This window comes from Corvus hawaiiensis, chromosome 6 (assembly GCF_020740725.1).
Source record: "Corvus hawaiiensis isolate bCorHaw1 chromosome 6, bCorHaw1.pri.cur, whole genome shotgun sequence".
Classification (NCBI taxonomy): domain Eukaryota; kingdom Metazoa; phylum Chordata; class Aves; order Passeriformes; family Corvidae; genus Corvus; species Corvus hawaiiensis.
This window is the reverse complement of record NC_063218.1, coordinates 7342592-7361017: the sequence shown is the minus strand read 5'-3', so window position 1 is coordinate 7361017 and position 18426 is coordinate 7342592. Positions and strand designations below refer to the sequence as shown.

Below are 18426 nucleotides of genomic sequence, written 5' to 3'. Positions count from 1 at the left end.
CACTGTCAGTCACACAGAACAGCCTGACCTGGACAGCAAAGATCCACCTACTCAAGTTTCTGCCTCTTAATTTTTTTTTCCAGTCACCACTCCATTCTAGTTTTCCTAAATTAAACGTTTATTAAATATTAAATTGTATTATTTATTAAACATTTTATTAACAGCACATCCCAGAAAAAAAACCCCAAAAAACAACACTTGTTCATGCAACAAAATCTGAGAAATTTTCTCCATAACCAAATCTTCAGATACCAACTTCCTTTGCTCTTCTAGATGATCCACTTACCTCCTGTGTGCTAGTCCTTAGTAGTTAAAGAAAATTTTAGGTAAGCACAGTTACATTTTTCTGTTCTTTATGTGCTGAACCTCAAAGATCAATTACAACAGGGTTTTTTCTGTGCAGTCTGACTCCAAGATAGGATGTGAGATCATCCATTAAACATACGTATCCAAGACTAGATGCATTATTAATTCCTTTTCCTCTAGGTAATATGGTATGGTGAAAAATAGCTACCAGAGATCATACTGACTAAAGACTTAAGCCGAAATCAGTGGATTTATGTGATGATTGCTGTGCAGCAACCTAACGGATCTCATTGAAGGAGACATAGATTCATCTCCCCTGATACTGCCACTGCTCCTGCAGGATGCTCAACACAAGAAAGAGTATTGATTGTAACAACCCCCCAAAACAGTTCTAAGAGCAGTTGAGAGAACAACCTAACTGAATGTAATATTGCCCTCGTCTGACTACAGACAGGACTAAATTTCATAGCATTTTCTGATTAGTGACAGTATTTAGAATTTTTTTTTTTTTAAATAAGCTGACTATAAAACACAAGCTGCCTCAGAGTTTCAATCAGACAGGTGCTGCCAACACCAAAATGAGCTTTTTCTTTGACTTGTGGAGCTGCAATCAAGGAAGCTGCCCTAAGGAATTGCTTAACATCAGCATCATCTCAAACCTAACTAACGTATTGCTTCGATACAGTCCACAGAGTAAATTCTATTTACTGACCTATTTCAAGACCCACAAAAATAAACAAACACTTCAATCAATTGCCTGTCTCAGACCTGTTTATGCTAAAAGCAGCTCCTCACTGAAGGCCTCAGAAGTTCTACTGCTACATTAATCAGCCTCAAGGACCATGTTTTCCCTCTGCAAAACAATTATAATCTGCCCCTTCCTACCTTTTGTATTTTACTCAAGTGTTATGAAAAGCAGACAGGCTGATGAAATTCTGCCTAGCTTTGTCCAAAATAACCTTACATCCACGTATCCATGTCCCTGGCAGTTACAACAGCAACAGGACCCACCAAATTCACATTTCTCTATGGTCAAATGCCATCCTATTGTCCGACAACAAGTATGGGTGCTGCTTTGTTTAATCCAGCTTTTATTATCTTAAGCACTCAACTCCTACTGAAAGCCATGCCCCTATGGATAGGAAGCTGAACTTGGCACACCCAAACATTTCTGAGGGCCTCAAATCAGCTGTGGTTTTACCCTCCAGTAACAGTGCCTGCTATCATTTTGAAATCAGAGCACTCAAACTTTAACAACATCTTGTTGCAAGTGGCTGTTATTATGTCGTCTCCTTCTTATGCCTTCTACAGACTGGATCAGGAATGGATATCTGACACAAGGATCCTTCCTATCTTAACAGGGAGGGAGTGCTTCTGGAGGAGATGGAAAACCACACACTATTCCCTGACTGAGCCACGGAGGCAGGTGACAACCTTTGACTTCTGCTGCAAAATGCAGAAGAGACAATTAATTCCAAATGTACTTTGTTAAGAACTTGATTTTTGTTTCCATGTAACTGCTTACACTCCCTTATGCTCCCCTTTATCTTCTGTTGAAGTTTTCTTAGGATATTGAATCTGGTATTTAATATTCAGTGTCATTGCAATCCCACAACTCGACTTTGCTGGCATGACTAATCAGTGTTTCTCAGAAATCCAAAACAACCTTAAAGCTTTTTTTCCCCCCTATGTCAAAGACCTTCATCAACATCAAGTTTCCTCTTCTTCTTAAACCTGGAATCAAACACTGCAACGATCTTGGAATGAAATTGGTTATATGTGTCAGATCAAAAAGTAACAAGCAGTGGAGGAAACAAAATACCCACACGGGTAGTAAGAAAACTGTGTAGCCAATGGCAAAAAGAGCATCTGAGCACCGCTGTAATCCTGCAAAATGAACATTTTTTTCTGTTCCCAGTTCCCCCAGATCTAGAATAGGGTGCAAACTACCCTTGAGGAGACCATCTGCCATCAATGCATGGTGGACTCACCATGGACAGAGAACACAAAGAGACAGAAGTATGTTTGTGATCCACAGGATCTCTAACAACTTTATTTTGACCAAAGCTATAGATACCCATTTGCTCTCAAGAAAGAAGCTGGCAGCAAGCAAGAGTTAACTTTTAGTATAGGGCCAGCTGGAATAACACAGACCACTCAGACAACAAACGTCACCTCACAAGCACCCTGGATTTGTTCCAAAAATCACTTGAAAAGTGGTATTCTTTCTTGACACGCTCAAGGACTGATTCAGCTTACACCAGAAGCAGTATTTTTTTTTTCTAGTGCTTGTCAGGAACCATAGTTTCTAAATCTACTTTGAGATGCCTTTGAATAGTCTCAAGATACACATTTTCCCACAGTATCACTAAGCAACCTTGTAAATTATTTTCCTTGTATTTTAAGTTTAAAAACAAGGATTTCATGTAGTTAAATATGTCAGATTATTTCCCCACCTCCTACTTTCTAAAGAGAAGAAACGTTTAGATATAAAAAAATTTTTTTAAGGTGGAAAGGGACTGTATTTGCAAAGCTATTCACCCACATTAGTACTGCTATGAAATCACTTACAAGATTTCTGCTGACATTCAATAATTTTATTTCTAGCTATTTTCCCTGAGCTTTCACAACCAGGGAAGCAAGCAAACATAACACCTGCTTGGATTTGGCAAGCTGCATGGGGCTCAGGATAATAAGGCAACCCCTCTAACATCTCCTAATTTATAGATGCTGATTTGCTGACAATAGGAGGACAGCTTCATCCTCACCTTTGAAAATGAGGATGAATTTGGATTAGCAAATTGTGAGGATTCATCTCACATTTAAAATGGAGGCTGGTAATTAGAGAGGAGTGAATGATAAATTAAGAGCTATTAGTGATTTACTGCGTTTTCATATAAAGTCTGTTTTCCTCTCTTCACTCCACAGCAAACGTAGGGTAAAAAGCAGGAGAGAATACACAAAAACCTCATCATGAAGACTAGATTCAACTGGACCAGCTGAGCCTGTACTTTTCACCATTTTATTTTTTGTAAGAGTATTTTCCCAATCCTTCTTGGATTAGAAGAAATCTACTTTTTTCTTTCATAATAAATAAATCAGGTAAAACAGTAGAGGATGAAATTTCCAGTGACAGTTGAAAGGGGAAATCCAACACCCTCCCATCCATCCCACCACCACCCCTTGCACCAGCTCCCTGTGCTCTTAAGATTTTGTGCTGAGACACAACCCAAGGGAAAAAAACAAACAGTTTTCTACAGGCATCAGCCAGAGCAAGAAACAGAAGTGAGACAAGCCTTGGCAAGAAGTGCAGCCACAAGCCTTGAGCACAGCTCTTCAGTAACACACAATTTCTATGCTTTGTCTAAAAGGATAGAAGCATCATGGAATCACAGAATGGTTTGGGCTGGAACAGACCTTAAACATCATCAAGCTCTAACAACCCCTGCCATGGGAAGGGACACTAGACCAGGTTCCTCCAAGCCCCATCCAACCTGGCATTGAACACTTCCAGGGATGGGGCAGCCACAACTTCAGCAGCATTAGCCAGTGTCTCACTACCCTCAAAGGGAAGAATTTCTTCCTAATATCTAATCCAAACCTACCGTCCCTTCATCTTAAAGCCGTTCCCCCTTGTCCTGTCACTACATGCCATGAGCAAACTCATCCATCTCCTAATCTAATTTAAAAATTGTTTTTTCCCATGTAGAAGTATGTCTATGCATCTGTCTGAGCTTGCATGTATATGCACACATGCCCAGTGGAACCAGAAATGCATCAGCTGGCTCTGCCAAACTCTGGAAATAAGTACCAGGATGACTTTTAAGGATGATCACCCATGCTTTAGCACCTGGTGCTAACCCGTGAGAGCGTGGCTGGAAACTGCAATATTTATGTCTCCCTTTTAGACAAGATAATGTGATGCTTTCTAAAACGGAAGGACGTTGAAGGTGGCTTTGTCTTGTACATCAATTTTGTAAGGACAGGAAACAAGCAACCTCAAGTTTCTTAGTTCTGTACTGTTATCAAAAAAACCCTCAAGCTGCAGACCAGACCTAATGACCAGTGTCTGCAGAGCAACCCATTCTCAGAAACTCATCCTAAGCAGATGGACTACAGAGCAAAGTAGCAAATTCATGATTCCTACTGTAAAAATGCACAGAATGCTTTCCCTGAATACTGATTTATAAGAGCAATCAAATAGCCTAAGGTACAATGGAAACATTAATCAATACATTCTCTCTAAGGAATGACAACCATACAGGAGAAGGTGTGGGTGTAATTCCTGTACATCCTAAGTCATTCCATGAACCGAGCTCTGTTTATATCCCAGAGACTGGAACTGTGATCCTAAACTGCTTTCTTAATATTATGCATTTCATAATATCCTACCCAAAAGTACAAATAATCAACTGAGTGGTATTAGGGCACATAAAGGAAGAGCATACAGCTTTCTCCTAAAAATCCCATTCCTAACTGATTTTATTAAAAAATCATTTATATGCTCATTCACATATTATAACTTCTTAGGGAGTCACACATTTGAATATAATTAGCCATTTGTTTTGTTGCATTCAGTGCTAATGACCTTTCTTTGAAGAAAGATCCATTTTTGATTTTTCTATTGTTCAAACTTAAGCCTCTTCTGGTTGAAAACACAGGAATCCTCTGAACTGACTTTAAACACCTAAGCAATCAATTGCCTTTCCAATTAATTTTCACTGTGTTTGTTTGGGACAGCTTTGTTGTAACAGCATGAAGGCTTTAAATCTTGGTGATTAAAGCCAGCTTCTAGGTACATACTTGATGTCCCAAACAATAATGCTAAGCAAATACAGCTCCTGCTGACATCCAGGGCAGGTCTACACAGCATGGATCAAAACCAAGCTTAAGTATGCTAAACCCAACTCCTTGCCACACTGGAGCCTGGGTTTGAGGAGACCACGCTGTACTTCTCTCTCTACTTTGTAAGTGTCATTTGCTTATGATTTCTATTAGCAAACAAAGTTAAAAGAAAAATCTCTGTGTAGGAAATAATTACATTCATTTTTCAAGTGTTACATTCTTAATGTAGGAAATTACATCTAAAATTACAGCAATAATAATGCCTTTAGGAGGGATATGCATTTGAGAATTCTTCCCCCCCTCCTGCAATTACTTAAACTTCCTTCATTTCTATCTACATGTTTAGCACTACTTAGGTTTAGTCTAAGTAGCCTAGTACTTAGCTGTTTTTATTGTCCAAAATGATTCAATTATTTTAGTACAAAGAGGGGGAAAACATCTTCATCTAAAGGAATAGTTTGCAACTTTAAACTCATGATTTCCCATTTCATGTCTAACCATAAACTACCAGTTCTGCAAAGCCTTAGGAAAAAAACAACTTTCTTTACAACTCTAATTACTTTACAACTGCTGAGGGGAAAAAAATTTACTACATTTATATGTATGTTTCAAGTTTTTTTCTAAATAAAAGGAAAAGCATTACATTTATTGAATACATTGAAAAGAAACTGTGCATTAGGAGCCTGGATTTCTTTTGTTAAAGAGAGTCTTTCCAGAGCAGACTGGAGTTCTTGCCCTTCCAAATTCCTAATTAACCAGGTTAAATTGCATCTCATTCATGAAACAGGTTATGTCCGGCTTATGAAGAGACATCACTCTTCAGCCTTTCACCTTTGCTAAAATACTCAGTACTTGCCTGTTATGCTCCTTCATTCCTTATTGCAAACCTTCATAATCTCAGCACCCAAGAAGGAATCACACTGGCTCAGAATCCAGATAGGGTCTCACACACCCAGAATCCAACCTCCTAAATTATCCCACGTAACATTTTTACATCAAACATGGTCATAAACCATGTGGGAGAAAATTCTGCTCTAAGCAGCTCACACAAGAGCAAACCCAAAATTTTCACGAAAGGCTCTACTTTAAAGGCATGGTTAAAGAAAGAAATTCTCTATCTCACCACTCCTCCCGTGAAATTACACTTGAGTAAGTATGGCAATGGCAGAACTGAAACTTACTTTCCAGGCGTGTTTTGAGCAGTGTATAACAGCACCATCTGGTGATTGAAGCTGTACAGGATTTTGAACAGATCCCCTAAGTTAAGGCATAGTCATCAGCATAGAAGAACAGTCTGGTTGTGTATAATCTGTTTAAGTCTGGTGGTGTATAATCTGTCATTTGTTTCCATTTAAAATACACGCAATTTTAACCAGAAAATGGTAACATTTTGTGATTCTGTTAAAAAATTAATCAAACTCCTCAGGCCTAGCGTCAGATGACTTCTAATGTTAAGTAAGGAAAACTCTTTACGTAGGAACACTCAGTTTCATAAAATACAGTAATTGGTTCAAATGTTTTAACATACTAGGTTAACGAAATGATTGTCTAAAGGTTTGCTTTGTGGTTCAGAGAAATGGAAAAGCCACCTCAGAACCAGAAACAGTCACGCCTGGGTTACTAAAATACTTGAAAAATATCAAACTGGATGTCATGTATGCTGTATTTTCTGAACTGATTAATATATAAACAGAATTAGCATTTTGGTCCTAAAATGCATCACAAATTTTAGTGCTGCTCCATCGAAGCATTGCAGAGTATCTAATACACATTGCTGGAAAAAATCCTTAGGGATCCTGAAATGAAAATGTACTCCCCAAAGATGTCACGAGCGACAAGAATTCTATTAGAGCTGAGCATTTCTTCTCCATCACTCCTTTTAAAGTTGTGACTAAATTAGCACAGCCTGCACACTCCAGGGTGTGTGCTGGGAGGAGGGAGGGGGAGAAAACGGAAGATATCAAGGCCTGAGGCACTTCAAGCGGAGAGCATCCATCTGCTAGCAGCAGTCAATGAACAGAACATTTCTAAAATCTTCCCACTCATATTAAGTCAAGCCAAAAGAACAGAAAACACCTTTTTTCACTCTGACTGTGCAGGACTGAACGTAACAGGACAGTGGGTTATAAATAAATGTTTTTAGAAAACCTAAGAGAAAAAAGCAAAAGAGAGAGAAGCTCACTACGCAGCTCTGCGTTCAGCTTCTCCTGCTGCAGAACTGGTTTAAGAGGCTCCTGCTCATCTCTACGTCACCCATTCCCTCCTCCAATGTATGGTGGCATGTGGAGGAGTGAAATGATAAGAAAGAAAACAGGAAAAGAAAAAAAGGGCTGGTTCTTTTTATTTTTCTATTTTGCTTGTGAAACCCAGATCTTTTCACTGTCCCAGTACAGAGATGCATTGCCCAAGCTAAGGCCCAGCATATTTGGGTGAAGGGAGTGGCAAGGGGCAGTTGAGGGATGGGAAAGGCTGGGATCGAACTGGCTTTGCTGTTACAAGGTGCCTATCCATGGAACTGGACTCCAGAGCTGCAGCAGTCTGATGGCAATGGTTGAGGAGCTCCCAACCCTTTAAACAACAGCTCCTTCCCACCCACACACCACACCAAATCAGCCCTCTGGGCTGACACCACAACCTACAGGGAGGGCAGCAAATCCCAGGACTGCAATCATCCAGGTCAAAGATAACCTGCTTGCATGCACAGAGTAGTTGTTCAGGCTGGGACCAGAGCTTGGTTTTGAGGTTTTTGGTGGTTTCTTCTTTTGAGCAGGGGGCTGACACAGGTCAGTCTGCTAATAAATTTGCTGGCGTGGCTGTACTGGATACAGGAAGCTCACACTGACACACATTTCATACCTGATACAGAACCCTGTAGTTTCTGAATTTCTTCTGTTATTTGTTATTTCTGCAGAGGTCCAGAAGTTTAATGCTGTGGCCATTATTTCAGCAAAACAATCTTCCAAGAAAAATGCAATAGCTCTAAAAGCAAATCACACTGGCAGACCCTCGGGCTTAGGGAACGCTTTCCTGTACTGTCACATCACCAGAACTCCAATTTATTCCACAGAGCAAAACAAACAGGCACTTTCAACACATGAAAAGAACTCAGTACTATCAGAGAACACAGCATTTAAAAGCAACAACAACCTTCCCCCTCTCAAGTTTTGAGCCATAGTGCCTATAAAATGACACGGACACTTCAAAACTCACGTTTTAATGTTTAAGACAGTCCTATGCCACAAAACTGACAAATATATTCTTTCATTATCAAAAAGGAGAGCAGCAGTTACATAGAACTTAAACCAAAGCTACATTACCTGGAGTATATTTTAAGCTTGTCTAACAACATTCCAAAGCAAAAATGGCTTAATTCAGATGCTTGTTAGAAGAGGCAGATTACTAGCACAGAAATTTATAGATACTACTAGAGGGGGAGGAAAGAGAGAGGCAGTCCCCTATTTTCTGCCACACTGTACAAGAAGGAAGATAAACCTATTAATATCCAAGTTCATTTCCTTGTGAATAGTACTATAAAAAGCAAATGTTTTAAAAAACATTAGCCCTTTAGGTAAACCATCTTTAAGTAAAGGATTGCTCTCAAGAGAAATGACAGGTTTCAATTACCTACACAAGGCTGCAGGGAGATAAATCTCCATCAGTGAATTCCACAAATGTGATCAGTATCATGCTACTCTGTGTCACACAGAAATTGCCAAATTTAACAGGGAGAAATTTGGAGATACAAAAGGCCGTAACTTTGATATCCAACCAAAAAATTTCACAAGCACACAGAAATTTAGAGGGCGTTTCTTCTCTTGTTTGATAAAATGAAGCAGAGATATGTGTTTCCCTGCCACAAGTGTTCTCTTGCCCACAGCCAGCTAATAAACCAAGAGACAGAGCAGAGACAGGAGAGGAGACAGAGCAAAGGATTCATGAAAGATGCTTTTAACTCCAGAGTCAGAAACAGGCCAGTTCAAAGGAGCTGAACATGCAAATATTTCTAGTTATTAGTTAAGACAACAGAAGTCATGTTAACTCATTTGATTTAGGCTGCAATTTTTTTTTTTTTCCAACTTCAAAGACAACCTTCAAAATTAAAAGAAAAAGTAGCAACAGAGACTGTCCTCAGCCACAGGACAATCCCTTTTCTAATTTTTCCCTTTTCTGGCTAAGCAAACACAGGAACAGAGTAAGGAAGACCAGCAAAGCTTCACTCACTTATTTCAACCCAGTGGAATGCTGTGCTCAAAGTTTTAAGTTGTCAATCAGTCTCTGGGCAAAATCCAACCACATTATCTCCAGCATATCCTCTACTCTTTACTTAAAAGATCCCAGATCTTCTTCTTTAGAAATGTAACAGATCTCATTAAAAGACACATGGACTCTTCCCCATTATATTGTCCCTATAGGGATAAGCAGCACGTCAAAACCATCCCCAAGACAGGTACTTTATTCATCATTCCCCAGGAAAACACAAAAATGGCCAAAACTTAAGACAATAAAAATTTTCAAATTTCAACTCAAGTAGAAACTAATCAATGAATAACCAAAAGGTTGTCCCAGATCAGCTGATGAACTTGACAGGTCTTTTAACAAAGGTAGCTGGAGATGATGAAGTACAGGGTATCATTAGCCAAATGAGAATGAAGAGATTCTCCATGTGCTTAAGGAGAAGCTGGAGTACGGGAAGGAACCCAGCTTCCTCAGAGGCCTCTGAATCAAACTCTAAAGTAACAGGGCAACAGGCAGGGAAATACAGTCTTCTGCTTTTACCCAAATTCTGGGAGTAACTCATGCTAGCTAAAGAGTAGGTTTTCAGCCCCTGAAGTTTTTTGTTTGTTTTCCTTAAATAAATGTTTTTCCATCTCTTCAAGTCTTTGCCGATTAGTGCAGTTGCCTGCAAACCCTGGAAGATGAAGCTCTGAGAAAAGTGTGCGAGATACTGAGATACCCTGAAGGCTCGGCCACCAGGGAGTACAGCATCATGCTGTGGCTTGCGCTGCTGGAATTTACCAGAGGACCAGGAAAGCCCACACTTACTGACATCCAAGCAAGCCTCAGAAGCACAGAGGTCCAGCAAGCAGTAACAAGCAAGTCCAACAGCCTAGTAAAACCAGGAAAGTTCCCTATTGAACTGTTACGTGATCAGTAACAGCAATCACAAATGTGAAAGGCCAAACAAGATGGGAAAACAACATTCCTTTAAAACTCTTTGATGAAGAAGCTAAGGACCAAAGATTCAGCATTCCAGGTCACAACTTTTCTACATTCCTGGCTCTGGAGCATATTCTGGTGAGAGAGGAAGAGTAACGAAAGTCAAGAGACACTTATTCAAGAAACAAATATGTGAGTGTTATGGCTAGGACACATCCATGGTTTAGCAGATGCTGGAGAGGGTGGATCTACAAGACAGAAGGAAAGAAAGCTGTGAGTGGCCTCGGTGGGAAGAAGTTTGAACTTGTTAACGTGCAAAAGGGCAGAACAGTTGGATGCAATTTGTAATTCAGTTTTGGCCATGTTAACTCTGTGTCAACAAGGAGATTCACAAATACAGACAGATTCAGCAGACACGAAAGCCTACGATTCATCACCCTTATCTTCAGAGATGAGTGACTGGGCTTAGTCAATATAGACTTCCTTTCAGTGAGTGAAGAGAAACAGACGCTTCAGAGAATGAGTCATTGACTTCCTTTCGAATTAAATTAATCACACCCTAAATCTGTCTGCCTCTATGCAGAGCCTCTGAAAGGAGATGAGAAACAGGAGCTCACACACACATCTAAATTTTGCCACCCATGTCCAGCCATGACATAGGACTAGATGGAAGAGGTATGTTGAGGTTGAAGAAGGTTACCAAGGGAAAAGGCTGTACTTGAAACATCAACTACCAAACAAAACAAACAACAAAAAATCCACCACCCAACAAAACACACCCACACACGAAAAACATGTAATATCATCCCAAATGAAAAGGAGAAGATGCCCCGTTATCATCCTTCAAAGAGAGACGGGGGAAGTTAACACATGAAATGTGAAGATGAAGGAAATGGATGAGAGAGAAATTGCTAATGGTAACAGAGGACTCGTAAGGGACAAGGCAGTAGACAGATCAAAGGGTAAAACTGAAGCGATGGTCTGACTAGAAGAGGAAGTCTTTCAAAGCCTTAGTGAGTAAAGAAATTTACGAAGATATGAGGCAAAACCAGAAAAGGAGAACTTTAAGCAATGATTAGTTTAAAAGACAACAAGAGGAAACTCGATGTGATGCTAATAAACACAGAGATGAGAGGATTAGGATTAGCCTCTATCACAACAGAAATGAAGGCAAGAAAGACAAGATAATGGCAGAGAGACTAGACTAGAAGTTTCATCATTGAAATCAAAGCCGGGGACAGGAATTGATACAGGAGGAAGAGTCAAAGAAAAGATTGCATCTAACGAAGGAAACAGTCTGGAAGACTTCAAAGCCTATGCACAGCTGCAAAACTACAAATTCACTGGGGAGCAACAGACACACTGTCGAACAGCTCACATGACTGGAGTAATGAGATGGATGGTTACAGGTTCCACAAGAAGGACAGACAGGGAAGGTGACAGGGATTCATTCTATACAAAGGAACAGCCTGAAAGTGTGAAGCTCTGCTGAAAAATGATTGACAGGCCAATAAAGAGCAAATGGGTTTGGATGAGAGGCAAGGCCAAACGAAACAGTCATGAGCACCTGCCACAGACCATTTGATCCTGAAGATGAAGCCTTCTTTAGAAAGCAGGAAGACACCCAGGTTCTCATGGTGAATTGCATCCACCCCAGCAGCTGCTGTACAGGACCCATAGTGGGTCACAGGCAACCAGTGGAATTCTAAAGCACATCAGGAACAGGTCAAGCAGAAGCACACCTACCACTCTTTAGACAGAAAGAAGTGGTGGAGGATGTAAAGTCCGATGGCAGGCTTGGTTACAGCAACCCGAGATAAACAAGATCTTGAGGGGTGTGAGGAAGATGGGTAGCATAATTACAACCCTGTATTTCAGAGGGTTTCAGCTGGTTCAGAGAAGAGGTTAAGCAACTATCCATGGTAAAGAAAGACTGAGCAAGGGCTCATTTAAACAAAATCTACACACACAAGTTAATTGGACTTGATAAGATACATCTGAGGATGCAAAAGAAGACGGTAAAAAGAGTGATCTCTATCTTTAAAAAGCTGTAGGAATTTGAAGAGGTTCTCTCTGACTAGAAGGCAGCAAGCATCAGGCTTTTCTTCCAGAGGGAGAAATAGGACTCCAAAGGTGAGTCAGGGGCTCCCCTCAGCCTCTTGGAAGGCTACAAATCTACCTGGAAACCATTTCCAGACACACAAAATCCAAGAAGGTTACCAGGAATTGCCAGCACAGACTCCATGAGGGTAGATCATGCCCAACTGCAACTGCCAGAATGCAGTCAAGATAAATTGTAACTACAGTCTTCCCTTATCCCCTTTCATCATTCTCCCTGGCAGCCAAATTGCAGAGATCTGGACTAGGCCAGTGAACAGCAACTTGGGTGAAAGGCTGGCCCGGTTCAAAAAGTAGTGCTCAGCACTTTCACCATCAGGCTTACAACTGGGACTGATAGTGGGGTCAATACACTTCGACACCTTCATTAACAACATGAACAATAGGCCAGGAGGTTTCCTTTGCCAGCCTGCAGAAGACATCCCATTGGAACAATGGACAATATGCTGATGGGCAGAGCCACTATTCAGAGGAATCTTAAGATGCTGCAGAAATGAGCTGGCAGAAGTCTCTTGAGCCAAATGCAATTTTTCTGCACCTGGGACCAAAGAACTGCAGGGCAAAAACATAGGCTGGGGACTGTTTGGCTTTTTTGCAGAAAAGGATCTAGGTTCCTCATGGACAAAAAGCTGAACATGGCCCAGCAGCACCCAATCACAGTGGTGAAGGTTAATTTCATCCTGGAGCTGTGTTATTAAGACTGCAGACAGCAGGTCAAGAGAAGTGATTATCATCCCCTGTTGAGCACTTGTGAGATTCTATTTAGAGTACTTTGTCCAGTTCAGGACTCCTCTGCAGAAGAGGCATTGACATATTGGAGCAAGTCCAGCAGAGAGTCCCTATGATGATTTGGAGACTGCAGTACATGGATTAGGCTGACAGATTAATTTGCTGAGTCTCAAGACAAGAAAGCTGAGGTTTTTGAGAAGTCTCTTTGGTGCCTTCAGCTCTGCAGTGGGAGCTTATAAAGACGGAGCCAGAGCTCCATCACCAGAGATGCACAGCAAAAAGACAAAAGGCAAGAGTCACATTTCATCAAAATAAGTTCTGACTCGACGCAAGGAAAAATTCTTCAGTGAAGATAGCCAATCATTAGAGAACAGGTTGTCCAGGGAAACCCTGTCATATCCTTCCTTGGTAATAACTGAAGCTCAGCTGCCCTAGGCCCTCAGCAGCTCAATGCAACTTCAAAGTCACCATTTTGTGAGCCTCCAGAAGTCTCTTCCAATCTCAGTTATTATTCTAGGATTCCACTATTCTCTCTTCCCTTGCTGTTTTAGTTTTGTTAAATAGTGTTCTCTGTTCCTACCCTTTGGATACTTCTTTTCTTCACGTGCATAATATATTGTCCTGGTCTAACTCACAATGTATAGTTCTGGGGGGAAGCAGAGCTCTCCATAACCACTTGTAATAAACCAGCTATGAGATGAGTGATGACAACAAACGTTAAAGAATTAAGCAAATACATTAAATGTAAACAGTAAAAAATGCATTACAGAACATCTTCAGAAACGTTTTCCCATTTAGCATTAAAATACTGTTAGCTATGTTTTGGTATTTAAGAGGACTGAGGGAAAACACACATTCATTTAAAGAAATAATTAAAAACACAGCACAACAGTTCAGAAATTGGATTAAGCTAGATGCAGCTGCAATCTTCAAACTTAGTTTAAACCAAATTTGAATATTTGCAACTGAAGCTTTCAAGTTATAATCATGCCATTGACCCTCCTTCCCCTCTCCCTTTTCTTTCTGGTCTATTGAAAGTATCAGAGCTCCAAGTCAAGAACAACTCCCTTGTAACAACAACTCTGACACGGATATAGTGAGAGCAGATTGCCTGCAAGGAAACAAGAATAAACTGGCTATTTAGAGAGATTATGTAATGCAGCACGGAACTGTAAAATGGGATTTAAAGAGACATCACTCTGCGTTTCAGCCCTGTAAATAACTGCAAGAGTTGACCAATACTGTAGAAATTTGAAGAGGCTCAGACACAGAGGAAGATGTCTTGTCAGAGTCCCCCCCTGAGCCAGTATTTTATTCGTAACTCTTCTTTTTCACAAAATCAGCAGTGTTTAGCTGTTTTGCCATATCCCTTAAAACAAAGTTGAAACACCACATCATGTCACAGGTGTGCAGATTTTTACTACAAAAATGAGGTCTGTATGCACAGATACAAAGCATTTTGTGGGCCTCAGCTTGTTGAACATGTGGAGTTTCATACACTCAATCAGCACAGTACTGAACTCTGAAAATCAAAGTGATTATGAACAAATACAACAGTATTAAGTCTTCCCTGCATAAATATTTTAGCAAGTGTAAACAAGACTCCAGTTTCTGTAAGCAGACAGTTTCCAAACGAACACACACAAACATCAGCTGGTTCAGCAAAGAAAGGGAGAAACTGAACAGTCATGCCCTGCTGCACTATAAATAGTGAGGAAAGGTAGAGCAAAGGCACATGTGGTAAGGGAGACTAGTTCTGTGTAATGGACATTCTTACACAAACCTGAAAACTACAAAATGCTCAGGGTTTGCCCATGGCTTTGTTTAGAGCACATATATACATTTTTATAAAAACACCAGTGCATACAATGATTTTATAGAAGAGTCCAGAATTGATGAGCAGTTGCTGGGAGATTTTACTTTTGCATTTCTTCACTTTAGAATGGATGAAAAAAAACGTTATTACCTTAAGCATTCTAATGCAAAACTGTTCTTCATCCAATTCTAAACATCCTTTCATTAAAAGCCTCGAGAATCAGCAGCATCATACATTCAGCCAAGCCCAGCTGCTTTGCTGGTAATTAAGACAGTGAGTCCAGATCACCTCCCTTCCACCTCCCCCGAAAAGACAGACTTAACTTTTATCCAAGGAAGAATTTGGCCCAAACTACATGGGGAAGGAGAGGAGCAATGGAGGGGGGATGTGGGGGAGGTGGTTGTTTTTTAAAACCCAGCAAGTCCCTGCTCCATGGCTGGACTTTTCCCCGCACCACGTCAGGCGCGCAGGTTGCTGGCAAGCAGAGCAGGCGCAGAGCAAGACCTGCCAGCACTGTCGGACCACACACAGGCTCTCAGCTGCTCTCCAGTTACACTGGGGACTTCCATCCACACATCCCTGCTTCCCACAGCCTGGCTCTTCACTTCAGCAAGAGCCTGCATGGAGCACCGATGGTACAGGAGAGAATCGTGCGCTCACAGTACTGAGGGCAGGAGCAGCCTTGACAGAAGAGCCACCAGTGGCAGGACCAGGCCTCCCAGAGCTGCTCACAGGCTGTGCTGGGCCAGCATCCCCACAGGAGCAAATTTCAGCACTTCATTTGCAGCACAGTTAATTTTGGAAATGCCAACATAGTGGCACCAGCAAATAGATAAATAAATAAATAGCTCAGCATGTTTTATAACTGCTCATTTTTAATTCAGCCAACTACCAGTGCACTTCAGTTTCACTCAATGAACAACTCCATACCTCTTGTTTAAAATACATACAGTAAGTTCATTTACCTTGCTACACTTTTAAGTCTAACCATGATGGATATTGACATAATTTCACCCCCCAAAAAAAAGCCATGATCATGGGCCCACAGTGACAGGGTGAGATTTTGTAAGCTCATTGCCATAGCTCAATTTGCAATTAAAAACTATGTAAAGCCAGAAGTGTGATTAAAAGCAGCAGACAACCGGCTCATTATACAGCAGCAGAAAAGAAAAGCCTTTCAAACACCAATTGCTCTACCTGAAATATCAGCTGCTGTTGTCATGCCTGTGACTGAGCAAGAACATCACTTAGCTCACTGAAAACAACTTTCCCAGAGACAGATTGGCAGCATGACAAATGTAGGCTGGCTACAGAAATCAAAGACCAAATACTTGCTCCTTATAGAAAGGATAGGCACAAGGAAAAAAAAATAGAAGAAAACCTGCAAAGAGCTTCAGAGAGGTGTAAGTAAAAGGAAAAATTATCTTCCTGTTTCAAGACTGTTCAGGAGATAAGCTCATTTAAAGCAACTAAAATTTCTTGTATACGATGCAGATATACTTTAGCCAAGTCACAATCATTGTTTTTGATCAGGGAGGCCCCACACACAAAAGCTGTGGGGAAGGAAGATACTCAGACATATTCCCCAACAAACACTCATCCAAGAAAAAAGCTGTGTTTAGATTCTAGAAAAAACGCCTACACTGTCTTTACTTGTGATTACCTTTTGGCGTAACCAAAAGGGCTTTTGAAGGATTCAAACACTCCACGAAGCAACAAGACAGATTTCCTTCCATCAGCATTTTACTTTTCTACAATTAGAGACAACTGTGAAGTTCTTACGCACAAAAAGCCAATTTATTTTTAAAATGCCTGTTCAAGATTACAGTTTTGATTAAAGTGCCTTAATCCAAAACCAGACTTCACTAAGTTTAGTGGCTTTGTCCCACTGCTTATATAGGTTACATTTTAGACAGCAAATTTAAAACTCCTAAGATAGTAACTTCAGACCTGACACTGACACTAGCTCACCTAAAGTGAAAGCTTTACTTTGCCAAACAAAAAAGGGTTCAATACTCTGAAGTACAAACAGCTGAATAAAACATTCTGTATATAAAACAATCTGTATAGACATCAGTTGAATAATGCTGAGTAAAGTAATCTGATTATACTTCAGTGACAGATCAATCTTAACCTGTCTATACCTATGAAGATACAACATCAGATCAATCTTACTCTTCATGTACCTATGGGGGCATAATATAGGCAAGATTTTTCTGTGTTGAGTTGCAAACGTAGGATTAATTTAGGAAAATACCTTTCTCTAAAATATCCCCCCCCCCCCAAATGAGCACCTTATCAGTAAAACCCATTTACATCCCTGGTTAATTACATGTCAGCTTCTGAGACTTTGCTATGACAGCCCATCAGCTGTCATCTCTAAGAGTCATGAGACAGGAGTATTAATTAGCCGAAAAATGACAACTCCTGTCCCTTGATACGAGTAACAGCAAACTGGAAGACCATTCTGCTCCTGGAATAAAAGCTGGTTTTATTCACTCTCTTTAAAGAGAGTAGAATATGGAGATCTCAATTAAAATGTGAAGCATGTAATGAGAATATTTATTTTAATGTCATCTGTGTGCTAAAACCTTTTTTCCATTTTTCCTCTCTCTATTCACTGATCACATATTAAGCACATGATTACTTATATGCATTATCTCACACTTGTATTGCTTAAGACCAAAAATATTTGAATAATTATACTTAAAAATAAACATGAATATAGCATTTCAAGAACCCTGAAAACTGACTTAAATAAAAAGCCACAATAGGTTTAACAGATAATAAAAAGCTGCAATTGGCATGTCAACCTTGAAAAAGCCCTTTTAAACCACAGTAGTATTGTCAGGTGCCATCACCCTTTGTCAGTCAGCTACATGAACTCACAAATCAGGTGTAGCACCTAAATGAGAGCACAATGAAAAATCAGCACTAGGCAGACTTGTCCACTGAATAATAAGGGGCCTGCCAAGGTTTTGAGGTCACATTCAAAACTAAAAATTAACTGTAATAATACAATATATTGTATGTATACTAATAAAAAAAATTTGCTAGTACCATTCTGCAGAGTCTGTGCTCGTGACTCCTTTCCCAGATTGGCGTGGAATCCTCCTCCTAAAGTCGGTGTTTTCCCTGCACCTGTCAGGGGAAAAAAAACAAACATGAGATATGTCAAAGGGAATAACTTAATTAAAATATTAAAATAAAACTTATTGTGCCAATATATTCAGTATCTGTATAATCTACAACATGCCAAATTACATTAAGAAGGTCTTAAAGTACTTAAAACATCAAGTACCAATACTGTGCAAATTATTTCTTGCTTGGGATACCATAAGAATTACATGGCTCCATAAGCCCTCCCAATCTCAGGTCCAAAGAAAGTACAAAAATCTCTCAATGCGTATTTTAAACAGAACATGAAAATCAATACTGTAAAATATTTCTCAAAA

The 18426-nt window shown here is 40.1% G+C and overlaps 1 protein-coding gene across 1 annotated transcript in view; it reads right to left on the bottom strand.

The window, feature by feature from the left end:
- The window catches only part of BRF1 (BRF1 RNA polymerase III transcription initiation factor subunit), a 172773-nt gene that overhangs the window by 140383 nt on the left and 13964 nt on the right, over positions 1 to 18426 (bottom strand). The window contains exon 2 of the mRNA XM_048305528.1: positions 18032 to 18112. Coding sequence (XP_048161485.1) covers positions 18032 to 18112 — 81 coding nt within the window. The remainder of the gene's footprint in view (positions 1 to 18031; positions 18113 to 18426) is intronic.